Genomic DNA, 23,225 nt, shown 5'->3' with positions numbered 1-23,225 from the left:
TTTCAACACCATAATTTTTGGGACTAAATTGATGATTTTCTCTTTATTTTCTATCATCTCTCTGATTGTGATGAAATATGGTGAATTCTTGAAGACAATGTGGCAAGGCATGGATGGACTCAGGGGACCAGGTCTTTCTGGTAGCGGCAATTACTTGTACAGAAGTGCATTATTGTTTGGAAGTCCAAACCAAAAAGGTACATACAAATATTAATGTGGTGCAATCCAAAAATTCTTTACTATAATAAGACGGTGAAATGAGATTGTATTGATCAATAATGACAGATGAGTATCTGCTGGATGCCGAAAGCTACTTCGGAAAATCTAGCATGTACATAGAATCGCTCAAGGTCATTCGAGGGCAGCAAAATCCCAAAAAGAATGTTCCAAGAGATGCAATTTTACAAGAAGCTCAAGTGGTTGCCTCCTGTTCCTATGAGACAAACACAAAATGGGGTACAGAGGTGGGATTCTCGTACGGGATCTTGTTGGAGAGTACAATAACTGGGTATCTGCTGCACTGCAGAGGATGGAAATCGGCTTATCTGTACCCAAAAAGGCCGTGTTTCTTGGGATGTGCCCCAACTGACATAAAGGAAGGTATGCTTCAGTTGGTGAAGTGGCTCTCTGAACTTTGCTTGCTCGGAGTGTCCAAATACAGCCCTTTCACTTACGGCATTTCCAGAATGTCCATCATTCATACCTTCACTTATTGCTTCATGACCATGTCATCCATGTATGCTGTTGCATTCATCCTTTACGGCATTGTTCCTCAAGTATGCTTCTTCAAAGGAATTCCCCTATTTCCAAAGGTAAAGTGCCTACTCACTGCTAGTTTTTATTAATTTCTTTTCTCTTTTATTTTTTTTTTTTGGGTCTAGTTAAATTTAAAATTTGCCTACTTTTGGTTTTGCAGAAAGAAATCTTAAGTGGTGACATGATAAGTTAAATGGAACAATTTTTTTCCTTGATGGCCATTAAATAATCTCAATGACTTGAAGTTACATGCATGTTCTGGTTTCTTTTTTGTGGTACAGGTTACAGATCCATGGTTCGTAGTGTTTGCAACGATTCATGTATCCACCCAAATTCAACATCTGATTGAGGTCCTTTCTGGAGATGGCTCTGTGGCAATGTGGTGGGATGAACAAAGAATTTGGATTCTAAAGTCGGTTACTGGCAGCTTATTTGCACTAATAGATGGAACCAAGAAATGGTTAGGATTAAACAAGGTGAAATTTAGCTTGTCAAACAAGGCCATTGACAAAGAGAAGCTTAAGAAATATGAGCAGGGCAAGTTTGATTTCCAAGGCGCAGCACTATTCATGTCTCCATTGGTTGTGCTTCTTATAGTGAACATTGTCTGTTTCTTTGGGGGATTATGGAGACTACTCAATGTCAAAGATTTTGAGGACATGTTCGGTCAACTTTTCCTACTTAGCTATATATTAGTTCTTAGTTATCCCATTATTGAGGGGATAATAACAATGAAAAGCAAGAGTGGGTAGTAAATTTCTTTATAAGTAGGCTTATTCTATGATTATATAATAAGAATTGCACAATAAGTGTTTGTATCTTGAGAAAAAACAATTATATTCCACGTTGTTGGGGGTTAGATGAATGTCTTATTTCTTTTACATAGTCGTACACTAGTACACTACTAGTGCTTTGATGTTCTGTATTGTTGATGGAGGTTATCTGGTAGCCAAGAGTGGTGATCTAACAAGGTAATTTGTACATTCTAAAACGATACTCTGACGACGCTCAATCAAGTCACTAAGAGTGTGAGATAATATTAATATGTGCATGGATGAAGAGGAAAACTAGGAAAGGGTGAACCTCCAAGAGAGTGGGGTGTGCCTTAAAGTGGGAGCTTCCCAGATGAGGACAGAGATTAAATAACACAACTCATGAATAAATAAGAATAACAATAATAAAAATGTCAATGGTTAAGAATTAGCAAGATGCTGGGTTTATATGATATAAGTATGCAGTAAATGTCAGTATCAATAATAAAAAAGGAAAGGAAATGATTAAAAGATATCAAGTTTAGTACATTTAAAACTTTTAAAACATTTGGTTAGTGAAAGAGAAATATTAAATAACCAATATCTTTAATGAAAAATTAGAAAATTGGTTAGTGTTGGTAATGCAAGACAAATATAAAAGAAAAATGTTAGTTTTTAACATTTGTTATTTTTAAAATTTATATATATTATTGATGTCATACGGAAAATGAAAAAGAAAATAAAATTTTTTTTTTGAAAGCAAACAGCTTAACACAATAGTAGTGGAGCAACCAAGTCGGCCAAACTAAAAACAAACAAATAAAACAAAATACAAACAATAACGAAAGACATCCCCTTGTCATCTTCGGCATAGCCATCAACAACTAAAGGGATCTCCACCGCTCCACTCGTTAGCACTAATCGAAGACATGTTAATAATTTCTTCAACTCCTTTGCTTGTGTGCTGAAAGATTCGCCTATTCCTTTCAACATAATTAGAAATTAGAACCTATAGGATCTGATGCCAACTGATATTTGACTATAAATGGAAAAAGAATGTAAAAGAACAAGAAACAACACAATGGAGGTGGTGCGAGAGAAATGGTGCCAGCCATGCTCATATTTGGTGACTCTCTGATAGACAATGGCAACAACAACAATCTGCCTTCCTTTGCTAAGGCTAACTATTAGTCTATTGCCCTTATGGCATTGACTTCAACGGAGGCCCTACTGGTCGCTTCTCCAATGGTTACACCATGGAAGAGTAGATTCAGGAACTTTAACTATACATAAATAGTCATAATCAGAATTCAGAAGTCATTAAATAATCACATAAGGAATTAAAATAGTCATGTAACGCTATGTAACTTAAGATTATGTGTCAAATGGGTGCAAGTAATGTACAGTATATATGTGTGTTTGGGTGTAATACTTAATAAGACTGCCTATTCAAGGATAGCTTCATAAGCAGAAAAGAACTTGGTTGTACAGAATCGAGTGAATGAGGGTTTTATTTTTCAGAGAGGATTGCAGTAGTATTCTTTTGGTGTGTGAGTTTGCCACAAGAATCAGATTGCACACTTGATGACTGACTGTGGAATGTCGATCTTGACATAATCATTTCAACTAAAGCAGCCAGCCAATAGAGAAATTGAATTCATGATTAATTTTTCTTTGACCCTGATTTGACTTTGAACTGTATATGATGATTGAAATGCAGCGGAACTATTGGGACTTCCATTGACTCCTGCCTACTCAGAAGCCTCAGGGGATAAAGTGCTTCACGGAGTAAACTATGCCTCAGCTGCTGCCGGAATCCTTGATGCCACAGGCAGAAACTTTGTGCGTAGTAACCATCTGTCTATCATTAATTATTATATTCAATCAGCTCCAACAGTCTAAATTATGAGGATACATGAGCAGGATGACCAAATTGGAAACTTGGAGAACACGCTGAATCAAATAACTGCCAATCTTGGAGCTGATGCTATGGTTCTTTGTTGGCATGGGCAGCAATGACTACTTAAACAACCACCTTATGCCTAACTACCCAACCAGAAATCAGTACAATGCTGAGGAGTACGCTCATCTCTTAGCCCAAACATATAACACGCAGCTCACTGTACGTAACAAGTTCGTAATTCTTTTCATTTTTTATTTACTGGTGTTGCGGAGGCTTTACAATCTTGGAGCCAGAAAAATTGTTATTGCCGGACAAGGCCTAATGGGATGTATTCCGAGCATATTGGCTCAAAGTGCGAGCGGAAGATGCTCTGAAGAAGTGAACTTGCTGGTGCAACCTTTCAATTCGAATGTTAAGACCGTGTTGAGCAATCTCAACAACAATCTACCTGCTGCCAGATTTGTATTCGTTGATGTTGCCAACATATTCCAGAATATCCTTCTTCATGCTAGATCATGATAATGATATAATTGATGGCGATCAAAGGACTACGTCTTTTAAACTTTTTACTCTCTGCGTGTAGGTTTTACTGTTGTAAACAGAGGTTGCTGCGGCATAGGAAGGAACAGAGGCCAAATCACATGTCTTCCATTCCAGACAACAGAAGCAGTGAACGCTCTCATGGGGATGATAGCTTTTAATGGGAACTATGAATTCAATCCAGTAGTTGACCGTTCAGACAATCGTTGTGGTGTACTGCTATTTACTCAATTCAATCACAACCAACTGTCTTGTATGAATTTAGTAGTACTAGTCTAATCGAACAAATCAGCTGCTATGAATCAACTAAGGAAATTTATTATTATATTATCATCATCCACGTAATTAAGGAACAAGAACAACATCAGCAAATTGCAGTGACACATAAACAACGTCAAACATGCGTAAAAAGTAGAATGGCTCTCTCTTAGAGCGCTGCCAATTGTTGAATGTTAATGGGATAAGTGTATGATTGTGAGGTGTAGGTTGCCTTGGCTAGTAAGATGTTGGCGAGTTCAGTTGGGTGGAATGCATCCCAGAACAAGTACTTGTGTCGATCTTGGCATGGCTGTTGAAGAGGAAGGCAAGTAATCTGTCCATTGTTCTTTCCAACCCCACAGCACCCCTTGTCCACCACATCAAATCCTGTATGTGCTTTTCGGTGATTATTACAATGTACAAGATATGTGTCGAATTAAATATATAAAACAACTTTAGTTTTACCAAGGGACGTTCCATTTAAAGATAGATCTTGGCTGCTTTCATAAAAATCCAGATATACAAACTTTGCTCCAGGAAGCTGCCCTCCATTAATATTCTGAACCATTCTCTTAAGACCTGAGTTGAACAATTGTATGGCACTGTTGATTTTTTCGTTGCATCTGCTGTTATTCCCATGGAAACGGGCCAATTGATATGGTATGCACCCGATTTGGCCAACTGCTGTAACAATCACTTTCCTTGCACCTAGCGAATACAATTGCTGCAAAACAATAGAATGAAACGTGACATATCATATCATACCTAGTTGTAACAATCACTTTTTTATTCTTTTTGTCTTAAATATTGTGTTTGTAGACTATTTTCTTTTGAGAGAGTGTTCCATTCAATTTGAATGTCGAGCAGAAGCAAAAGTCTTACAGCTAGTTGGCGACCGTACTGTTGAAGAAGGATAGTTGCAAATGCTCTGGCAGTGTAATCAGAGCTGGTGGAATAAAAATCTGGCATGAAATAGTTATTGAGGTAATCGTTGCTTCCCATCCCTGAAAAGAACAAACACTTGCCAAGGTAGCTGTTAAGGGCATCGTTGTCTCCTCTAAAGTACCTCCTCAACTGCTGCACTGTTTCTCCAAAGTTAGAGACTTGCTCATTCATTGATGTATGAGCCCCCTGCTCATTTAGAATTGTTATGAAAATTAAAGATGAGTGGTTGTCGTTGGTTTTGAGAAATGCATAAATTGTATTCCAGAACCATACAAGGATTTCTCATATGTATCCTGTATGTATATACTTAATTACCAGATTACTTCCAGTTTCCTCCCGGATGCCTGCTGCTCCAGATGCATAATTGGCTCCTCTTAAAAGATCCAATCCCCGTGCTCTTGTGTATGGTGGAATATATGTTGGAAAACCCAGAAGTTGAGCTGCAATTACCGGATCACGTATACCAATATTGCATTTATTAGTTAACCCTTAAACGAATTTATAGTCATCAAATAGCCATTAATAATAATTTTAATAGTATGAGATTACTCACTTTTTTGTTAATTACATGTTGATCAGAATTTAATAAAATTGCTGTCCTTAGACTTTTCCTATCTTCTAGCGATTGTTCACTCTGTTATGATTTAGCCGATTACTAGTATACTAAGTAACAGAGTTTTATGAATTCAATATTATATTAAAGTTATTTATTTATTTATTCAGTGCGAGACTCATGACTCATGAGTCATGACGTACGTTTAAAAAACGAGAACATTAAATTGTTATAAATAAAAGTAAAACAAATAGTAGAAAATAACGATTGCCTTCTACTATTTGAATGCTTTATCATCTCAATCTTTTCTTGTTTACTGCTGCTCATATTATCCATTATCAATAATAATAATAATATTTGAAAGACAATAAAAAAATTAATCTAAACAATTCAAAGCTATTTTATTTAATATTTGTTAATTAATACTAGAATAATTATGTAATTTTAGAGATAATAAATATGTAATTACAGATATTATGTATATAAAATTATAAATATTATGTTATATAAGATAACTTTAGATAGTATATCCTTCAGCATTACCGACCTATTATTATCTAGATATAACAAATACACTAGTTAATAAGCATGATGCAAGATTTATAAAATAGAATGGGAAATTAAATGAATTTACCTAAAGCATCAACATAAGTTCGACCATTGGTAAAGCGGCCAGTAGGACCCTGTGGGAAGTCAATGCCATAAGGCCTGTAATTGGCTCTGGCAAGGGTTAGCATTCCATTGTTGTTTCCGTTGTCAACCAATGAGTCACCAAAGATGAAGAAGCATGGCACTTGGAGTCCTTGTTGTGGCGACCGCGGCTGAGACAAGCATATATCACTCAAACTTAGTAACCACATGCATGCGCATGTCAAAATAGTGTCCCTAAAATGCTTCATCTTAATGGACTGACTAATAATTTTGAATTGACATGGCGATATAAGGACATTATATGCACTTTTATAGAGAGAGTTACGTTGTTGTGTACATATTAAATATTTATGGCCTTCATGTGACAAGTATAGGCCTTCATGATAATTGGTTCGGCAAGCGTGAAAAAGTACCTTTTCCTTTTGGGAGGATATGTATCATGTATGTATTTATGGCTTATTCAACCACAACCGCACTTGCATTATACTATCGATCGGTGACTTTGAGGTAAAATCCCGTGACCAAAATTTATACTTGGATAAATACGGTCTTTCCTAAACCCAAATTAAATATGGCGTTAGACCTTATTAGCTACATTAGTGGAGGAGGGTATTTTAAATTTTTAATTGCTTGCACGATGGATTCTTCCTTTTCAAGTGTGGAAGGACTTTAATTTAGAGCATTTATTTTTTCCGGCTTCTCCCCGGCCATTCCTAATCCAATAATCCTTCGTACAAAAGCCAGAGTTAATCTCCATGTTTTACCCATCAGCTCCCTAGCTAATAGTGTTGGGGTTCTTCAGAAAACTTCTTTGTTATAATCAGTTAATCACTACCCAAAACAAGCAGCATCCGTGTATAGCTCTCTCCACAAAGCAACTGATTCCTTTAAGTTCTAACTCAGCGCCAAGCCAATTAATAAATCATAGAAAAGAAGGTTTTGAATCCTACGGAAATATTACAAATTCACAATTTTGTGTTAGAAAAAAAAAAAGAAATTGATAGATCTTGGTGTTAGTAAAGTATTGGTAAAGAAATGGTTGATTTCAAGAAAACATTCTAAATTATAAATATTATGCTAAATTTTAAAATTTAAACACTAATTTTAATGGTATAAAAATAAAGTATTTAGCTAAAAATATTAACTAATACTGATAAAAAGTATTAAACCTCTAATATTTCTCTATAATTAAAATTGTGAAGTAACATGTAATAATCATATTTTCGATTTACATTTTAACATCAAATTTGTTGCTAAATAGAAATAACAAAAAAATTAGTCTCTAAAAAACTAAATTAAGTAAAACACATTTTCTCTTAAGAGAATGAAAATTGGAAGCGCAATCGGACTAGTTATTATTCTGATTGAAATGTGAAAAATTTTAAGAGAAAAAGACGTCAGTTTGTTAACCAAGTATTTTAATGATATTTTAGTATTTAAGAGGATGTTGGATAAATAGAGAAAAAGTACATTAGTCTCTATATACAAGAATAAGGGAGGCATACAAAATTTTAAAAACTACAGAACTGGATCAAACTCATAAGTCATACTATGATGTTATGGGAGAAAGTAGTAAAACGAAAGTTGAAACATGAGATACAAGTCTTAGAAAATCAGTTTAGTCTTATGCCAGATAGATATAATTGCTAAGGAGAATGACGGACAGATATCAAAATAACAAAAAGGATCTACACATGATGTTTATTAATTTGAAAAAAGCATATGATAAGGTATTAAGAGAGATTCTATTGAAAATCTTGGAGAAAAAGAGGGTAAAGAATGAATATATCCATGCAATTAAGGATATGTACGATGGGGCTAAAATTTGTGTAAAGACTTAAAGTGGCGTGTGACAGAAGAGTTTTTTATTAGTGTAGAATTGCATCAAGTATCGTTTCTAAGCTCTTATCTTTTTATATTAGTTTTGGAGGTGTTTACTGAGCATATCAGGGAACTAATATCATAGTACGTGCTTTTTGTCGATGACATCGTTTTTACGAGAGAAACAAAAGAACATTTAAATTAGAAGTTAGAGTTGTAGAAAGGAGGACTAAAGGGGTACAATTTGAATATAAGTTGCAGTAAGATGGTATATATGGAATGTAAGTTTGATAGGCAAAAAAAAAAAATACTAATACAAAAGTAAAAAATTGGAGAAATCATTCAACCACAACTCCACAAGTAAAGCATTTCAAGTATCTTAGGTTTATGATGTAGGATAATGAAAAAATTGAGGAGGATGTAAAATATCGAATACAAACGGGTTGGTGAAAGTGGTAAAGTGCGTTTGGTTTTATATGCGACAAAAAAGTACCTTTAAAACTTTAAGAAAAATTTTATCACACTGCCACGGCTATGTTGTATGGAACAAAGTATTGGACAGCAAAAGGATAAGCATGAACATAAGTTAAGTGTGGTAGAAATTAAGATGTTGTAATGGATGAGTGGCCACAAACGTATGGGTAAAATAAGGAATGAAGATATAAGAGAAAAAGTTAAAACGATGTCTATTGTAGAAAAGGCGGTAAAATCTCGTCCCAGATGGTTTAGATATGTGGAAAGAAGATAAGTAGAATACTCAAATAATAAAAAGATGAGTAAGATACAAGGTAAAGAAATAACAAATAGTAGAAAAAGACTTAAAAAAAACCATGCATGAAGTGATAAAAAAAATCTACATATGGATAGTTTGATTACAAACATAACAAAATACAATAATGTCTTTTAATTTATGTAGCTAAACCTACTTAGTAAAATAAAACTTTGTTATTGTTATTGTTCTATTATGTCAACTTATTTAAATATTTAATAGTTCTTTACGATGACAGATAACGTTCTAAATATGCTTTTCATAAACTCAAAACTAACCAAAGGGAATAGGAATTAAGAACTACGAAACCAATTTTATTAAATTCTCAAGTTAAAACTAGAATCTTCAATTTCAAATGCTATAGCATGAATTCAAACTATCAGACCACATTTCAAATGCTGGCATGTACGGGAGCTTCAATCATTGGTTGTTGCAATTCTCTCCCGTGTGACGCACGGGCTTGAACACTAATAAAACATCAAAAGGTTACTTGTTCTTGTCACAAAAAAATTAGAATAAATGTTTGATCGAAAATTGACCCCACACTTCTAGCGGCCGAGAACAGAGACTTTGCACCCACCTCGCTAACTCTCTTTAGAAGTACCACACTTGTTATGAGTGTGTTTTAAGTCTATTTGTCTCTCTCATCTTTCGCTTCTTCCTTATCAATACTACTCTCCGTGTCTCCCATCATCCCCTCCATACTTGCCTGAATCCAAATACAATGAAGAAGATGAAGATCAATATAATGCTGAGGAAGTGCAAGAGCTTGTCAAATTGGCAGCTAGGAAGATCTTCATCATATAGCAGTTTAAGGTCCAAATCTGTGAAGGAGAATTTGTGGGCTGGAAATGAGATGCAAGAACATGAAAATTTTGAAACTATATTTGTTGGCAGCACAAGGAAACGGTACGTAATCAGCTCCAAATATCTGAATCATCCTCTTATGAATGCTCTAATCAATAAGTCAAAGCGAAACAGCGGTGAGGATTATGAAAATGTTTTGGTGGTTAACTGTGAGGTAGTTCTCTTTGATCATCTCTTGTGGATGCTAGAAAAGGCAGATCCAATGCTCACTGCTGACTCTCTGGAAGAATTGGCTGACCTCTATGTCATTTAATTAATTAAGAGTTCTCTTTATGAAATTGGAGAGGAAATATTGTCAATCCAATTTTTATAATACCACTCCCATTATATGCTTTATTTCTATTACATCTTTATCTTAAATTATCCGCTCCTTAATAATAACAATAGAATAAAAGTATGTAACAAATTTAATTAGGTGGTGTATGTGAGGGCTACGCCAAACAATCTTACGGTGGCTATGGGACCCTAGCTTATTTAACAAAACAAAGCTCTCTTTTAAAGCAAAAATGGAAGAAATAACAATCCTACGTTTATACTCGTCACAGACACCACCATACATAGTTTGCTGCTACAGAACATGATTATTTGTGTGCGCTTCACTTGACAACTCTACAGGGAACACGGGAAAGCGGCTGTTAGATAAGCGATATGTTTGTAAGACGAGTATAGACTCCAAAGAATAGAAAAGAAAAGGGAGGAAATGTAGAGAGATTGTTATCTCTATCATTTCTCTATTACCCATCCCGAATATGAGTGTTTCAATCGGATGATGTCACTTATTTTTCCGAAATGATTTAATGATCAAAAGTTATTGCAAGCCGAAACACCCTAGACCCAAATTCTTAATGTAATTAATGTTAGGCCTACTTTTAAGCAAACCAAACTAAAGCGGATAACAAATTTCAAAAAGATACAAAAGGTTTACGGATCAAGATAGAGGTTAGTTAGTGTATTAACAAATTCTCCCATCATAACACTTTCTTACTACTCCAACCTATGTAAAAACAATTCATCATCACTTTATGGAATACATGTCCACAACTCGGCTTAAAAGTTTAAAATACAAAAGAAAATCCATGCTAAGAAGAAATCTTTTAAAATACAATCCAAGCGACACTAATGCAACTAGCCTTCATAATCTCCCTGGGCAAATTTGTTCTCAGGGTAAAAGACAGCTACAACTTGATTTCCGCCAAATTTCCGTCCATTCAATCCAGCACGGGCTTTTGTAGCACCATCAACATCAACATACTCCAAAAACACCTGCAAGCAATATTAAGTTATATAGCCACAATATATATGAAATAAAACAGCACTATCAAAGCATCTTCATATTCGGAAAGCACACCAGCAATATTTCATATTTCTATTAATGATACAAAAATGAAACTGGAAAAAGAATGGGAAGATTGAATTTCTAGACGAATAGCTGAAAGGGACCAACCTTTCCAACGCCAGGGGTAGCTTCACCGTTTGGTTGTGGGCGAGGGATCACCACATTCACCAAAGTACCTACAGATTGTAAAAACAAAATAAAATCTGAGTGTACAAATTAGTTTCCAAAGCATGTAACAAAACAAAATATGCATCAACGGAAATAGAAGGTTATGGAAGGCTTCAGTCTGTAAAACTAGGCCTGATTCTTTTTTTGGAGAATGCGGAACAAATGGCTGTAAAACAAATAAATAAGACAACAAAAATCAATACATAGTAGCATAGTTTGCAGTACAAAAAGGTAAACTAAATCCCAAATTACCAAATTTGGAGCACTCCTGCCTCATGTCATCAAGAATCTCTTCGTAGTCCTCATCATCCTTGAGCTCATCAGAAGAAACTGCATGGGTTAAACACACCACCTTTGTTGCCACTAAAGCTGGTTGTAACATAAGTTTCTACACCAACCAACCACATGGAAATTACATATCTCAAGATATACAGAGACTAGGTAACAAGTATATTGTTATAAAAAACAAATATGTTATACCTGAAGAGCAATTTGCTGTTGTGCATGCATTAAAATGCTTTCTTGCTCAGGTTTAGGTTGCTGTGGGTTAGCACCTTGGTTAGCTCGTCTAACAGTAAGAGTCTTATCTCCCATTTTTATTCCATTGAGAGCAGCACAGGCAATATCTGTAACTGCAAGATCTTGGTAAACACAAAATGCATAACCCTTTGAGTTTCCTGTTTCTCTGTCTTTCACTAGATCAAAGCCCCTAAGAGGACCAAAAGTCTCTAAAAGCTCTCTTATCTGTGTTTCTGTAAAGTAATATGGAAGACCACCCACAAAAATTCGATCAGGGCCATCGAGTCCTCCAGCTGACCCGGGTGTTAGGCCAACAGCACCCAGATTCAAATTGGGATTAGGTTGGCTTGGACCTAGGGTAGCAGCTAAAGAAGGATTATAATCCGTAGGTCTCCTGACCTTAACTGGTGCCCCCTGAAGTACAAAAGCAAAATTCACTAAAATAACAACCTATTGATACCAACAAATTCTCACCAACTCAATGGAATGCGAGCTAAGTTGTAGTTGGGAAAAAGAATACCTCAAAAATAATCCCATCCAAAGCCATAGCATTGCTAGCTTCCTCAACAGACCTCATCTCCACAAAGGCAAACTTCTTGTCATGGTTAATGTAAACATTTACCACTGCATCACCTGACCATAATAAGATTGAATGAATTAGGTAACTTAAAATGTCTGCAAACTGGCTCAATCCAATGAAGATTTTACCGCACCTGGTCCGGCAGTGTTTCCTCCAATCTTAGCCATAACCTGACTGAAGAAAGTAGCAACTGACTGCAGCAAAGAAGGTAAAAGATAATAGAAGAGAGATTAAAAGCGGCCACAAACAAAATCAACAGAACAAATATATGGTCCATTTGCCACTTTATATAGTATCCAGTAAGAGTGAAACAAATTAGAACTTCCTCCTCAACACAAAACACAAGAATCAGAATAAGATAATGTAGTACCTGTTCATTCGCCGTAGGAGGTAGGCCCCCAACATACACCCGTCTAGCATGACGTGTAGCCTGTATATTTGGCAAATTAAATAAGAGACAAAATTTGATGCTACTAGAAGAATAGAAAGAAACCATCATCATAGGAAAAAGGTTTATATTTACCTGTTGTGTCATAGCCTGAACTGGCATGACGGGAAGAGCACTAAATGGCTGCATCTTGAAATGACAGAAATAAAAGGGCGAAATTAGTGAAAATATTGTGCCAGAAAACTAGAGGCGGGAATAAGGAAAGGAAGATACCTGACTAGTAGCCAACGGAAACATATTTGGAAACATCCCAGGAATAGCAGGATTTGCTCCAGTAATCTGGCCTGCAGGCAAGGTACATTACATCTCAGAAAAAAAAAAGTCATTATTTCAATCTTTTCCCATCCTATTAAGTATCAAAAGACTCCTGCTGCTCCAGTTTGCATGAGCTTAAGGATAATTTAACTTCTTTGCATGTATTATATATGAATATGAATAGGATTAAAAGAACATTATAAACAAGTTTTAGAGATAATATTTGTAAGTCACCAAAGTAGTCAATAGTTTCCAGTTGAAGATGAACAAGACCCACCAAAACCGGTGCATTGATTCCTCCGTGGACATAAAAGCTACAGTGTCGGCTCACGCCCATTGTCAGCACAGTGGGGCTAGTAGCCCAACATTGCCTTCTTAGAACACAAGACAAGACATAGAAACAAAACAAACAAACACCAAACACAAGACAAAAAAACCAAAGCATCTTTTAGTTCCAGAAGTATATCACCAAGTAAAAAGAAAGACAAAATTACACACCGTGGGAAACCACTCTTCAAAGAGCTATATACCAGAATAATAACTGAACATAGCTTACCAAGTTAACACCATGCAATTTGATATGAATTTTCCATACTAGGACAACCAAAGAAAAAACAGTTCAGACTATTAAAAGTTTATAATATATACATATAGGAGCAAATGTACCTGCAACAGCAGAAGCACCAGCTAACATTGCAGATGCAGGAGGAGCCATATCAAAACCACTAGTCCTTTTGCTGCAAGTAAATATAGTTAATTTAAATAGTACCTGTAAACAGTTTTAATTTGAGAAAATAAACTAAAAATATGAGCTCATGATTTTATCCTTGTATCGTATAGGTGCTTTCATTTCCCATTACACTTTTGAGGCACACATAGACTTGTGTAGTTGAGTTTCAGACATTGTTATTATATCTTAAAATAAGCTTTCTCAATGACCATATTCAAGGTAGGTAGAAGCTTTACTAGGATTGGAAGGCATAAAACGATAAGCTTGATATAATATAATCCTTCCCTGACATCAAGAATAGAAATTCATACAACATTACATTGCTTTCAACTGTGCACCCATCAACTGTTGTCAAATGCATCGAGAATTATTTTACAATATACCTCTTTGAGCGCGAACGCGACCGTGACCTTGATCTATGCTCAGATCTAGCCCTCGAATGAGATCCAGAACGTGAACGAGACCTGCGCCTGTGCCTATCCTCTCTATCATAATCCCTTCGTCTGTACCATCAAAAGATATAGAAACAAATTGGAAAAGAAAATGAACAAAAGACAATAAAATGAATGTGAAAATATAGGCATAGCAAATATCTTGGGAAATCAACAATAAATTCTTAGAAGATCTGCTAACCCGTGCTGACAAAGATACACAAGCTCATACTCAGATATAAGGAATAAACCTGAGATGAATTATTTACCTATCATAGTCCCGGCTTCTGTAATAATCATCATCATCTCTATCTCTTCCCCTTTCCCTTCTCTCACTGCGATCCCTATGGCGGTCTCTGTGATGGTGGTCCCGGTCCCGATCCCTTTCCTTCTCTCCATCCCGATCTCTTTCTCTATCTTTACTTCTCTCCCTATCTCTATCCCTGTCCCTCCCCTTGTCTCGTTTCCTGTCCTTTTCTCTTCCCTTCTCACGCTCCTTTTCTCTGCTCCTTGAAGATTCTCTGTCATACTCCCGAGAGCCATGCTGCGAATAGAAATATAAACAACAGAAGAGTAACGAAGCACGTATTTACATACCCAATAACTAGCAATATATAAAAAAATAAGGGTAATGTCAATAGACAGATATGCCACATAGTCCGTATTGCATGTGAAGCAAGCATTAGGTATACATAATCCACAATCAGAAACACCTAATTGATAATAAAATGAAGGACTCAAAGCCAAGGCAGCCAATAATAAACACCAGATATAAACATAAACATCAAATATGGTGTACGAATTACATATTTCAACCTACTTTTTAAAATTAAAAAAAAAAAAGCAGCAGAGAGACTTTCTTCCTTAGAATTAAAAACAACAAAGAATCATCTTGGTAGCAGCTTCCTTAGAAAGACTCAATAGTCAAAAAATAAATACGCAAAGTAAAAAGCTCACAATAACCTTAACATCTCAAGCTATAATCATGCAAAGGGGAGCGGAATCAAACAGAAAATATTAACACAACATACACACATATAATTACACATATAAATATAATTTGTAATTGCTTTGCCCTGTTCCGATTCTAAAGAGGGAACAAAAAAAAAAAGAAAACCCTCTCTTAATGGCAAGACATAGAAAAGCAGAGAAAAGGTAAAAGGCATCTAAAACCCTGATAGATGTAGAGTGCAATAAAAGGACCAAACCCTAGCTAGAATGGAATCACAGAGAGAGAGAGAGAGAGAGAGGATACGTGAGATTTGGAGTCGGGGAGATCGTCGTTGGTAGGGTCGGGAGGAGGAGGAGAGGAATCAGGACGAGAATGAGAGTTGTGAAGGCGCTCTTCTTCTTCTTCACCGTTACCTTCGTATCTCTCGTCGTATTCGGCCATTTCCTTCTCACTGGTGTGTCCCTCTCTTTTAGGCTAGCTAACTGCTCTCTGCTTGGAATTTGTTTCTGGATATATTCATTTATGACGTATATAATGTATATATATATATACGGAGACCAAGCTTAACCCTCTCGGTCTGTTTTGTTTAACCCATCTTCTCAAATGGGCCTTCTAAGTTCCTAACTTTCATTATAATAGCCCAACAGAAAACCCTAATCATTATTATGTCCATTTTACATCCACAGCAGAAAAACCAATCTATTAAAATAAAAAATAATTCAATACCAAAAAAAGTAAAATAAAAAATATATTTTATTGAACATCTGTAAAATGTAAACAAAAATATTTTATCATAAAATATTTATTTTTCAATTTAAATATATTTAATAAAATTTAATATTTATTTTAATAATTTTATATAATTAAAAAAAGAATATATAACCATTTTGTCACCTAAAAATTTTTTATTTTGACAAAATGGACCTTAATATTTTATTTTAACAAAATAAACCTCCAAATATATATTCCGTTTAATAAAGTGACCCAACGTATTAATTAATAGTTAATTTATGGTTTAATTATTTTGCAGGTCTCTGAAATCTTACCGAATTTTCAATTAAGTTCCTATATTTTTTTTTTTTTAATTGAGTCTTTATACGTTAAATTTGTTTTCAATTTAGTTCCTATCGTGACAGAACCGTTTAAGATAACAGAATATTCTATTAAAAAATCGAATATTCTCTTAATTAGATTCAAATAATTAATTAACCATACTTCTTCTTTTTTTAAGGGTAAAGTACTAAATTGGTCCTCTACATTTGGGCGTAATCCTGTTTTGGTCCTTAAGGTTTAAAGTGTCCTATTTGAATCCAAAAAAGTTTTATTTAGCTTCAATGTAATCCCACCAGGAGGTCAAAATTAAATAACTAACGGAATATCCTACATGATAGCAATATAGGAACAAGATCGATAATTTGGAGACAAGTACAAGTTTCAGAGGCACAAAATCAACCGTGAATATATCAATACATTTATTTATCATTTTTCTTACAATTTAAATAAAATATTTTTTATAGAATTAAGGAGAATGATAAATAAATGTATTAATACATCCACGGTTGATTTTATAACTCTGGAGCTTGTACTTGTTCTCCAGATTATCGATCTTGTTCTTCTACTACTGTCATGTAGGACATTTCGTTAATTATTTAATTTTGACATCACGATGGGACTACATTGAAGCTAAACGAAATTTTTTTGGATTCAAATAGAGCACTTTAAACCTTAAGAATCAAAACAGGATTACGCCCAAACGTAAAGGACCAATTTAATACTTTACCCTTTTTTTAAATACCAAAACAACCCTTGATATTTTGTCCAAAGTGAGAGAACCTACCCAGCCCTAACTTGTCCTCTGAAGTTCTTGTTCGGTGGCGTTTCTCCTCCGTTCGTGGGTGTTGTCATCCATCTGCATCGTCGTCCGTGGCGGCATGAGCATCCGTCGGTTGGTGGTCCTCCATCGCTTCTGGTCTGCTCTGCGCTGTCCATCTGTCTGCTCTACTATGCTCCACGCAGTTTGTCCGTGGGTTCCGTCGCGTTCCCTCGCCGTTCCCTCTTCGTATCCTTCACTCTCTGAAGGTTGTAGTAGGCTTAGAGAAGGGGGTTGAATCTATGCCTTCCTTTTCAGTTGCAGTTATGACCCTTTTAAAACAAACTTTTAATTCTGATTCTGTTTTACTCAGCAGCAGAAATTTATGAGACAATTTATTTTTGTCTCATGAATATCAAAAAATAGAACACAGCAGAGAAGAGAAAAGCTAACACCAGCATGTATCCTGGTTCGGTTGCCTTGTGCTATGCAACCTACATCCAGTCTCCTCCACAACTATGAAAGAATTTCACTATAGTTAACAGTATTACATACACCAATTTCACAGGATTGACCCAATCCTTTCACACTCAAGTTCTAACCTAACTTGACATTGGCTATGCTAATACATAACTATTGCTCTTAGTGCTAACCCAACTAAGAAATGGATACTTTACAGGTACAAGATACAAGACATAAACATACCTAAAGAAATCTGAAACAAACTCTAGGCTTTTCTCTCAAGTGTTTCACTCAGCCTTTTTCCACTCATGGCTTTTACTTGAGCTTTCTTACAATGCCTTTTCTCACAAGAAATTACAGAAAGATATACATAGAAAAGAACATTACATTCAGTAAAACATGAAGGAGATTGACTTCATCAACAGCCTCTTCGCTATGTGGAAAACCAGATTTGCAAACCTCAGATTGAATTCTTCAGTATTGGCCGAATGCTTCTTTGAAAGAAAGCATTATCCAAGTAGAGGAACTTTCTTTTCAGAACACAACTCTCATACTCTGGTCTTCTCTCCTTGCTTTCTGAATGAACAACAAGCTTCTTTTATCTCCTTGCATGTTGCTTGGTTCTTCTTCCAAGGTCAACACCTTGAGCCTTGAGCTTCACCAACCCACAGATTCACTTTTTCTCCTTAATCCCCAGGTAGAAACTTTCCTTCTGACTTCCTCATCTTGACCGAAAGCCATAAAACAGTAACCATAGAAATCTTCTCATGGTCAACTTGATCTTAGCCCTTGAAAACCAACTTGGTCCCCAAGTCTTGTTTAAGACCGTAGATACACAGCAGAGAAGAACAGAAATCCTCTTTTCCTTGTATCCCATATAATTTCAAGTCATTTATTTATAATTAAACATATTTTTGTTCCCAATAACATATTTCTTGCAAACTCTTCTAAAATATGTATGAATATTATTGAATTGGTAAAAACTGTGATATGAGAAATCCAAGAAAACGGTCTTTATTAATGTATATTTTATATTTTTTTATATCACCACAAATAAAGAATTGTTAGAATTATTTTTGTTTTTTTTTAAATATTGCTCTATTTCAAACACCAATTATTTAGAACATGGTTCAATTGATCATAATCGAAAATAAATGAAAGCAAACAAAATTGGTGTTCAACAACATACGAATATTTTCATGATTTTAGATATTTGATTATTGATTTTTTTTTTCGGAAAGATATATGAAAAAATGGATTAATATTGATTCGATCTTATTCAATTTATCGTTATGGTTAAACTCATAAATTGTGCTAGACAAATTAAAATACTTAGCCAAGTTAATTAGTTTTCTTACTCCTATATATTTATGTGACAAAGACTGACAATTTTATTATTGTGCGTCTATTTTAAAATTTAGTATCAAAATGTCACCTTTTTTTAATTAATTATTCAGATGTCATTTCCTATATTATGATAATTAATTATAGCTAAAAAAAATAATAATTAATTTAAAAAATAATATTTTAATAATATTTTTTTAAAATAGCACATTAGTAAAAAAACCTACAAAAGCCGAAAAAATGGTGAATTAGAATTGATGATAACTTTTTTTTGGACAATGATAATAAATTAATTTTATATTTAGGGTTAAGTACGATTTTGGTCCCTAACATAGAGGTCGAAAATTTATTTTGTCCCCAACTTTTTTTTCGTTACAAAATGGTCTCGAAGGTTTCAGTTTGTTTTAAAATTGTCATTCGGACGAAAATATCCTTCCCCTTCTTTCCCAAAATCACCCAGAAACAAAAGCAAAACCTGAAGCGGAAGAACAGCAAAAGCAGCAAAAATGAAACAACAACAACTAGACGAAGAAGAAGAAGAAGAACAATAAATCATGCATACAGTTAACCATTAACAGAAATTCAATAACTTAAGCTAATTCTATCAAACATAAGCTAATTCAACAACAACAACAATAATTCAGTAGCAACTTTTAGCAATTCAATAACCTAAGCTAATTCTATCATACCCACCTAAAATCAACTAACAGAAAATCAAAATCTAGCTAAATTAATCTAGAATCAAATCAAGGAACTAACACTAATAAAAAACAGAAATTGAAAGCAAAATGGTAACCTGAATTATGAAAATAGAAAATAGAAAAGAGGGGACAGGGGAGGCAGTAATGGAGCGTCGGCAGTCTGGGCATGACGGGAAGGGGCTGGAAGGAGGGGAACGAGCAGTGGTGGCTCTGGTTCCTTCTGCGATAGGGATTGAGGGAGGCAGAGGCGAGATGGCACGAACGAACAGTGGGGAAGAATAGCTCCACGTTGCTGTGCGGTGGTGAAGTAGGAGAGGCTCACCTGGCGATGAGCTTTGGTTCTAGGAGATCCGAGACAAGAAAGGAGAGAAGGAGGAGAGAGGGTCACGATTGCTCTGGGGTAAGCGTGAAGGGGAGAGGAGCAACGGCGGCGGCGAGGAGCAGCGACGACGGCGAGGAGCAGCGACGACGGCGAGGATCAGTGGTGGTGGCCCTTTCCCTTCCCCTTCCCTTCTCCACCTTTCCTTCCCCCTCTTCTGCGCGCGCGCGTCCGTGATTCCCTTCCCCCTTTCCTTATTCAACGTTTTGTGTTTTTTTAATTAGGAGTATTTTCGGAATAAAAATTAAAAATTTGGTAAAAATGACGATTTTAAAATAAACTGAAACCTTCGAGACTATTTTGTAGCGAAAAAAATGTTAGAAACGAAATAAACTTTCAATCCCTACATTAGGGACCAAAATTATACTTAACCCTTATATTTATTATTTTTTATAAGCCCACAACTACATGAAGCAACATATCCACCCAATGTAGTAAGCCCAACACATAATAAATTATTATAAAATACTATCATACTTATTTTTTAATGGAGCTATTAATCTACCTGCAAAAAATGAAAGTACTTATGAATTATCCGTGTCTACATCAATTCCGAAATTTTAGAATTGTTCAGTCTGCCGTCCTAAAAATATGACACGAATATTTTACAGGTGTAGAAATTTTTTTATTTCAAAACCATAACATTCACCTAAAATGAAATGTGAATATGATAGAATATCATTTGTATATTTCGTATGTCATATTAGTATATTCCGTTAGTGAATGAGGTTTTTTTTAACGATTGGAGATTTCTGTAGCGTTTTTACATATTTAGGGAGGTATTTTTGTGGTTAACAAAAGTGAGAGTCATTTTTGTCAATGTTTTGATAATTTAAAAGCGAAATTGATATAATTTACTCTTTCATGACTTTACAAATCGCTTAATTTTGTAAGAGTAAGGCTATTTGACTTATAAAATTTAATATTTTTTTATCAAAATTAAATTTTAAATTGTGAATTTTAAATAATAAATTTTAATAATACAAAAATAAAATATTGATAAAAAGTGTTAGTGAATATTGACAAAAATAATATGTAGAATAAAATTTTATTTTCTTATATAATCCTTTGCCCAGTCACCAAAAAAAATATAATCCTTTGCATATATATTTTTTTTATGACATAATCCTTTGCATATTTGATCGAAAATATTTGTACTGATGAAAAAACTTGCATGCATTTATATTTCGTGCTACCTATTGATGAGTATTGAACCAGGAGAGATTGGTATTTATGAGAAATTGGAAAACAGCAGGGGTGATGATGAGTGGATGGAGAGAACAATTTGATTCTAAAGTTTGAATTGGCCCATCAGCTAGCACCTAGGATCTCCAGCGTAGAAGCAGCATGCTCTTTAAGGAATTTGTGACGAAAAACACTTCACAACTGAATCAACAAATTTCAGGAATAAATGTAATTAGTCTTTGCTCAAATTTAATCACGACTCACAGCTTTTGTCTTTGTACCAAGCAACACATAATTTTCATTACTGTTGCGTGTTGACGTTGACAAGAGAATGGCAGCTATCTCTTCTCATTCCGTTACTAGTTTCTAAATCAAGTACGTTGTTCTTGGAACCTTGTTTTAAATATACAAGATCATCAACTACAAACGTGGCTGTTATCCCTTTAATGAATGTGGTAAAGGCAATGTTTAATATTGTTGCTGGTGTAGTGGTGTGCGCCTAGTATAGCTTCTGTACCAATTAAGTGTATTGCTAACGATGAAAAATAACTTACTCGCTTTTGTAAAAGAGAGTTTCTGAAAAACCAAAACAAGGTGATATAGTATGAAAAAAATGCAATATACGAAGGCTTCGTTTTCTCCCTTTTCTTTTATTTGTGTTGGCTATGGCTGGAGATTCCCATTGAGTAAAGAAATGATGAGAAACAGTACTGGGGAAGTTAAAAGAATAATATAATTGCAAAAGGTATGAGGACTCAGGAGGGGCAAAAGGGTCTGCCCAAACGAGCCTTATGGCTAGGGATGGTGAAGTGTCTGATCCGTCCTTGCTGCTCCCTGAGATAGCCTTGGCAGAGGAAGGCTTTGGAGAAGGTGTCCTCGACCTTCCTGTCAACGTCGTGGACAAAGACGTCGGTCTCGCCCTGCTCCTTGTTCCTGGCAATCAAGCCAGCCGTGTAGATGGCGCTCATCCTGCCAGGCGCCCCTTCGAAGTAGCCGGTGGGTGCATCCACCATGATCACATCCCACTCAATGTCGTAAACCTCGCTCGGAAAGCCTTTGTGTGCCAGCTGGCACTTGGAGAACCTGGGGTCGCTCACCTTCTTGCACTCATCCTCCTCCATTCCAATCTTGATGAGATCGTCCGCCTGGTGGACCTTGGTGTCATAGGCCACGTGGTACGACTCCAAGCCGGGAATCCTCTGCTGGATTTGGTCGATCCAGGCCTTGTCCTCCTCCAGGAACACGGTGCGCCCGCCGTAGTTGAGGGACGTCCACATGAGGCTGTCGTGGCCCAGGCCGAACACGAGGAAGTTGCAGGGTGATTTCTTCTGCAGGACTCTGGCTGACACTGAGATCTCCTGGAGGGTCTGCTGAGGGGTGATGTTCGTCGTCGCGTAGTGGATCACGGCGTTCACCAGAGATGGAGGGGCTTTGCTGCATGTCGGAGTCAATGGCGCCACTGACGGGCACGCCACTACTGTTGCGCTCTCTGCTTCTCTGCCTTGCGCTTCTTCTGTAGCAGAGCTAGCTCTTCTTGTGTTTGACTTTGATGAATTGAAGGAGGATATGGTTGACCGGAATATCAACACGAAGAGGACCAAAAATCCAAGGCACAGAAGTGATACCTTCAGAGTGCCTGTGAATTGCGTTTTGGATCTCATGCTTCAATTTATGGATACAACTATAAATTAACGAGCCAACGTGACCGGCGGCGGCCCGGCGGGGGTTGGGTTTACGATGGCCAGAGCAGGAACGTCTTTTAAGTTAAGGGTTGGTAGATGTCAGTTTAATTTAAAGATGGAATTCGGGCAATTTGTATGCAGATTAACACGCGTTGGAACTCTGAATTTGCTTCAGAGTAAAGGGAAGCAAAGGTGGTGACAAAGAGACCGAGGGTGGAAAATGATATTTATACTATGAGAAATACTATAGAATTAGTAGAATTTATTGATTTTACACAATAATAATATTTAAAAATATAGAAGAAATATATATTATTAAATTAAAAAATATTAGATTAATAGTTAAAATTATTTGATAAAAATAATAAATTTTACTAATTTTAATTTTTTTTATATTATTTTAGATTTTATTTTATATGTTTATTTTT

At 35.6% G+C, this 23,225-nt stretch overlaps 6 protein-coding genes across 15 annotated transcripts in view; 3 read left to right on the top strand and 3 right to left on the bottom strand.

The window, feature by feature from the left end:
- LOC107641595 (cellulose synthase-like protein G2) overlaps positions 1 to 1,747 on the top strand; it is a 4,370-nt gene extending 2,623 nt beyond the window's left edge. Inside the window, exons 4-6 of the mRNA XM_021124097.1 lie at positions 95 to 197; positions 286 to 812; positions 1,038 to 1,747. Coding sequence (XP_020979756.1) covers positions 95 to 197; positions 286 to 812; positions 1,038 to 1,508 — 1,101 coding nt within the window. The 3' untranslated portion in view covers positions 1,509 to 1,747. The remainder of the gene's footprint in view (positions 1 to 94; positions 198 to 285; positions 813 to 1,037) is intronic.
- Positions 2,894 to 4,281, top strand: LOC107641594 (GDSL esterase/lipase At1g71691-like). Its single transcript, XM_021124096.1, is given in 4 exon segments — positions 2,894 to 2,903; positions 3,229 to 3,350; positions 3,432 to 3,493; positions 3,495 to 4,281. Coding segments are annotated over 4 exon segments (630 nt in total). The 3' UTR covers positions 3,931 to 4,281.
- On the bottom strand, positions 4,250 to 6,659 carry LOC107645081 (GDSL esterase/lipase At1g33811). Its single transcript, XM_016349109.2, has 5 exons — positions 6,342 to 6,659; positions 5,470 to 5,594; positions 5,092 to 5,340; positions 4,675 to 4,933; positions 4,250 to 4,596 (listed from the first exon to the last, which is right to left on the bottom strand). Exons 1-5 carry the CDS (start codon positions 6,604 to 6,606, stop codon positions 4,379 to 4,381), a joined length of 1,116 nt encoding a protein of 371 aa, XP_016204595.1. The 5' UTR covers positions 6,607 to 6,659; the 3' UTR covers positions 4,250 to 4,378.
- LOC107645082 (auxin-responsive protein SAUR71) lies at positions 9,472 to 10,160 on the top strand. The gene has a single exon (XM_016349110.2). The coding sequence runs from the start codon at positions 9,673 to 9,675 to the stop codon at positions 10,066 to 10,068; it is 396 nt and encodes a 131-aa protein (XP_016204596.1). The 5' UTR covers positions 9,472 to 9,672; the 3' UTR covers positions 10,069 to 10,160.
- On the bottom strand, positions 10,716 to 15,765 carry LOC107645075 (splicing factor U2af large subunit B). Of its 10 annotated transcripts, none has more exons than XM_016349094.2 (13): positions 15,538 to 15,765; positions 14,552 to 14,826; positions 14,235 to 14,354; positions 13,788 to 13,858; positions 13,080 to 13,150; positions 12,942 to 12,995; positions 12,789 to 12,848; positions 12,552 to 12,612; positions 12,359 to 12,471; positions 11,800 to 12,252; positions 11,572 to 11,707; positions 11,260 to 11,327; positions 10,716 to 11,078 (listed from the first exon to the last, which is right to left on the bottom strand). In XM_016349094.2, exons 1-13 carry the CDS (start codon positions 15,673 to 15,675, stop codon positions 10,941 to 10,943), a joined length of 1,758 nt encoding a protein of 585 aa, XP_016204580.1. In that variant the 5' UTR covers positions 15,676 to 15,765; the 3' UTR covers positions 10,716 to 10,940. The 10 variants fall into 10 exon arrangements, 9 of the variants coding, with proteins under 9 accessions (XP_016204580.1, XP_016204581.1, XP_016204584.1 ...); XM_016349095.2 differs by having other exon boundaries at positions 12,942 to 12,989; XR_002347699.1 differs by lacking the exon at positions 11,572 to 11,707 and having other exon boundaries at positions 10,717 to 11,078.
- On the bottom strand, positions 21,532 to 23,006 carry LOC107645079 (glucuronoxylan 4-O-methyltransferase 3). The gene has a single exon (XM_016349107.2). It carries the CDS (start codon positions 22,774 to 22,776, stop codon positions 21,871 to 21,873), a length of 906 nt encoding a protein of 301 aa, XP_016204593.1. The 5' UTR covers positions 22,777 to 23,006; the 3' UTR covers positions 21,532 to 21,870.

Source organism: Arachis ipaensis, chromosome B05 (assembly GCF_000816755.2).
Source record: "Arachis ipaensis cultivar K30076 chromosome B05, Araip1.1, whole genome shotgun sequence".
NCBI lineage: Eukaryota > Viridiplantae > Streptophyta > Magnoliopsida > Fabales > Fabaceae > Arachis > Arachis ipaensis.
Note: the sequence above shows the minus strand (reverse complement) of the source record. Positions and strands in the feature narration are given on the sequence as shown.

Coding starts and splice junctions, on each gene's coding strand:
- LOC107645079 (XM_016349107.2), bottom strand. CDS start 22,776: ATGAGATCCAAAACGCAATTCACAGGCACTCTGAAGGTATCACTTCTG.
- LOC107645082 (XM_016349110.2), top strand. CDS start 9,673: ATGAAGAAGATGAAGATCAATATAATGCTGAGGAAGTGCAAGAGCTTG.
- LOC107645081 (XM_016349109.2), bottom strand. CDS start 6,606: ATGAAGCATTTTAGGGACACTATTTTGACATGCGCATGCATGTGGTTA. Junction 5,595..6,341: donor AACTTATGTTGATGCTTTAG/GTAAATTCATTT, acceptor CGGTAATTGCAG/CTCAACTTCTGGGTTTTCCA. Junction 4,934..5,091: donor AGTACGGTCGCCAACTAGCT/GTAAGACTTTTG, acceptor ATTGTTTTGCAG/CAATTGTATTCGCTAGGTGC.
- LOC107645075 (XM_016349094.2), bottom strand. CDS start 15,675: ATGGCCGAATACGACGAGAGATACGAAGGTAACGGTGAAGAAGAAGAA. Junction 12,996..13,079: donor TTCCGTTGGCTACTAGTCAG/GTATCTTCCTTT, acceptor TGTCATTTCAAG/ATGCAGCCATTTAGTGCTCT. Junction 11,079..11,259: donor CTACCCCTGGCGTTGGAAAG/GTTGGTCCCTTT, acceptor TATTGCTTGCAG/GTGTTTTTGGAGTATGTTGA.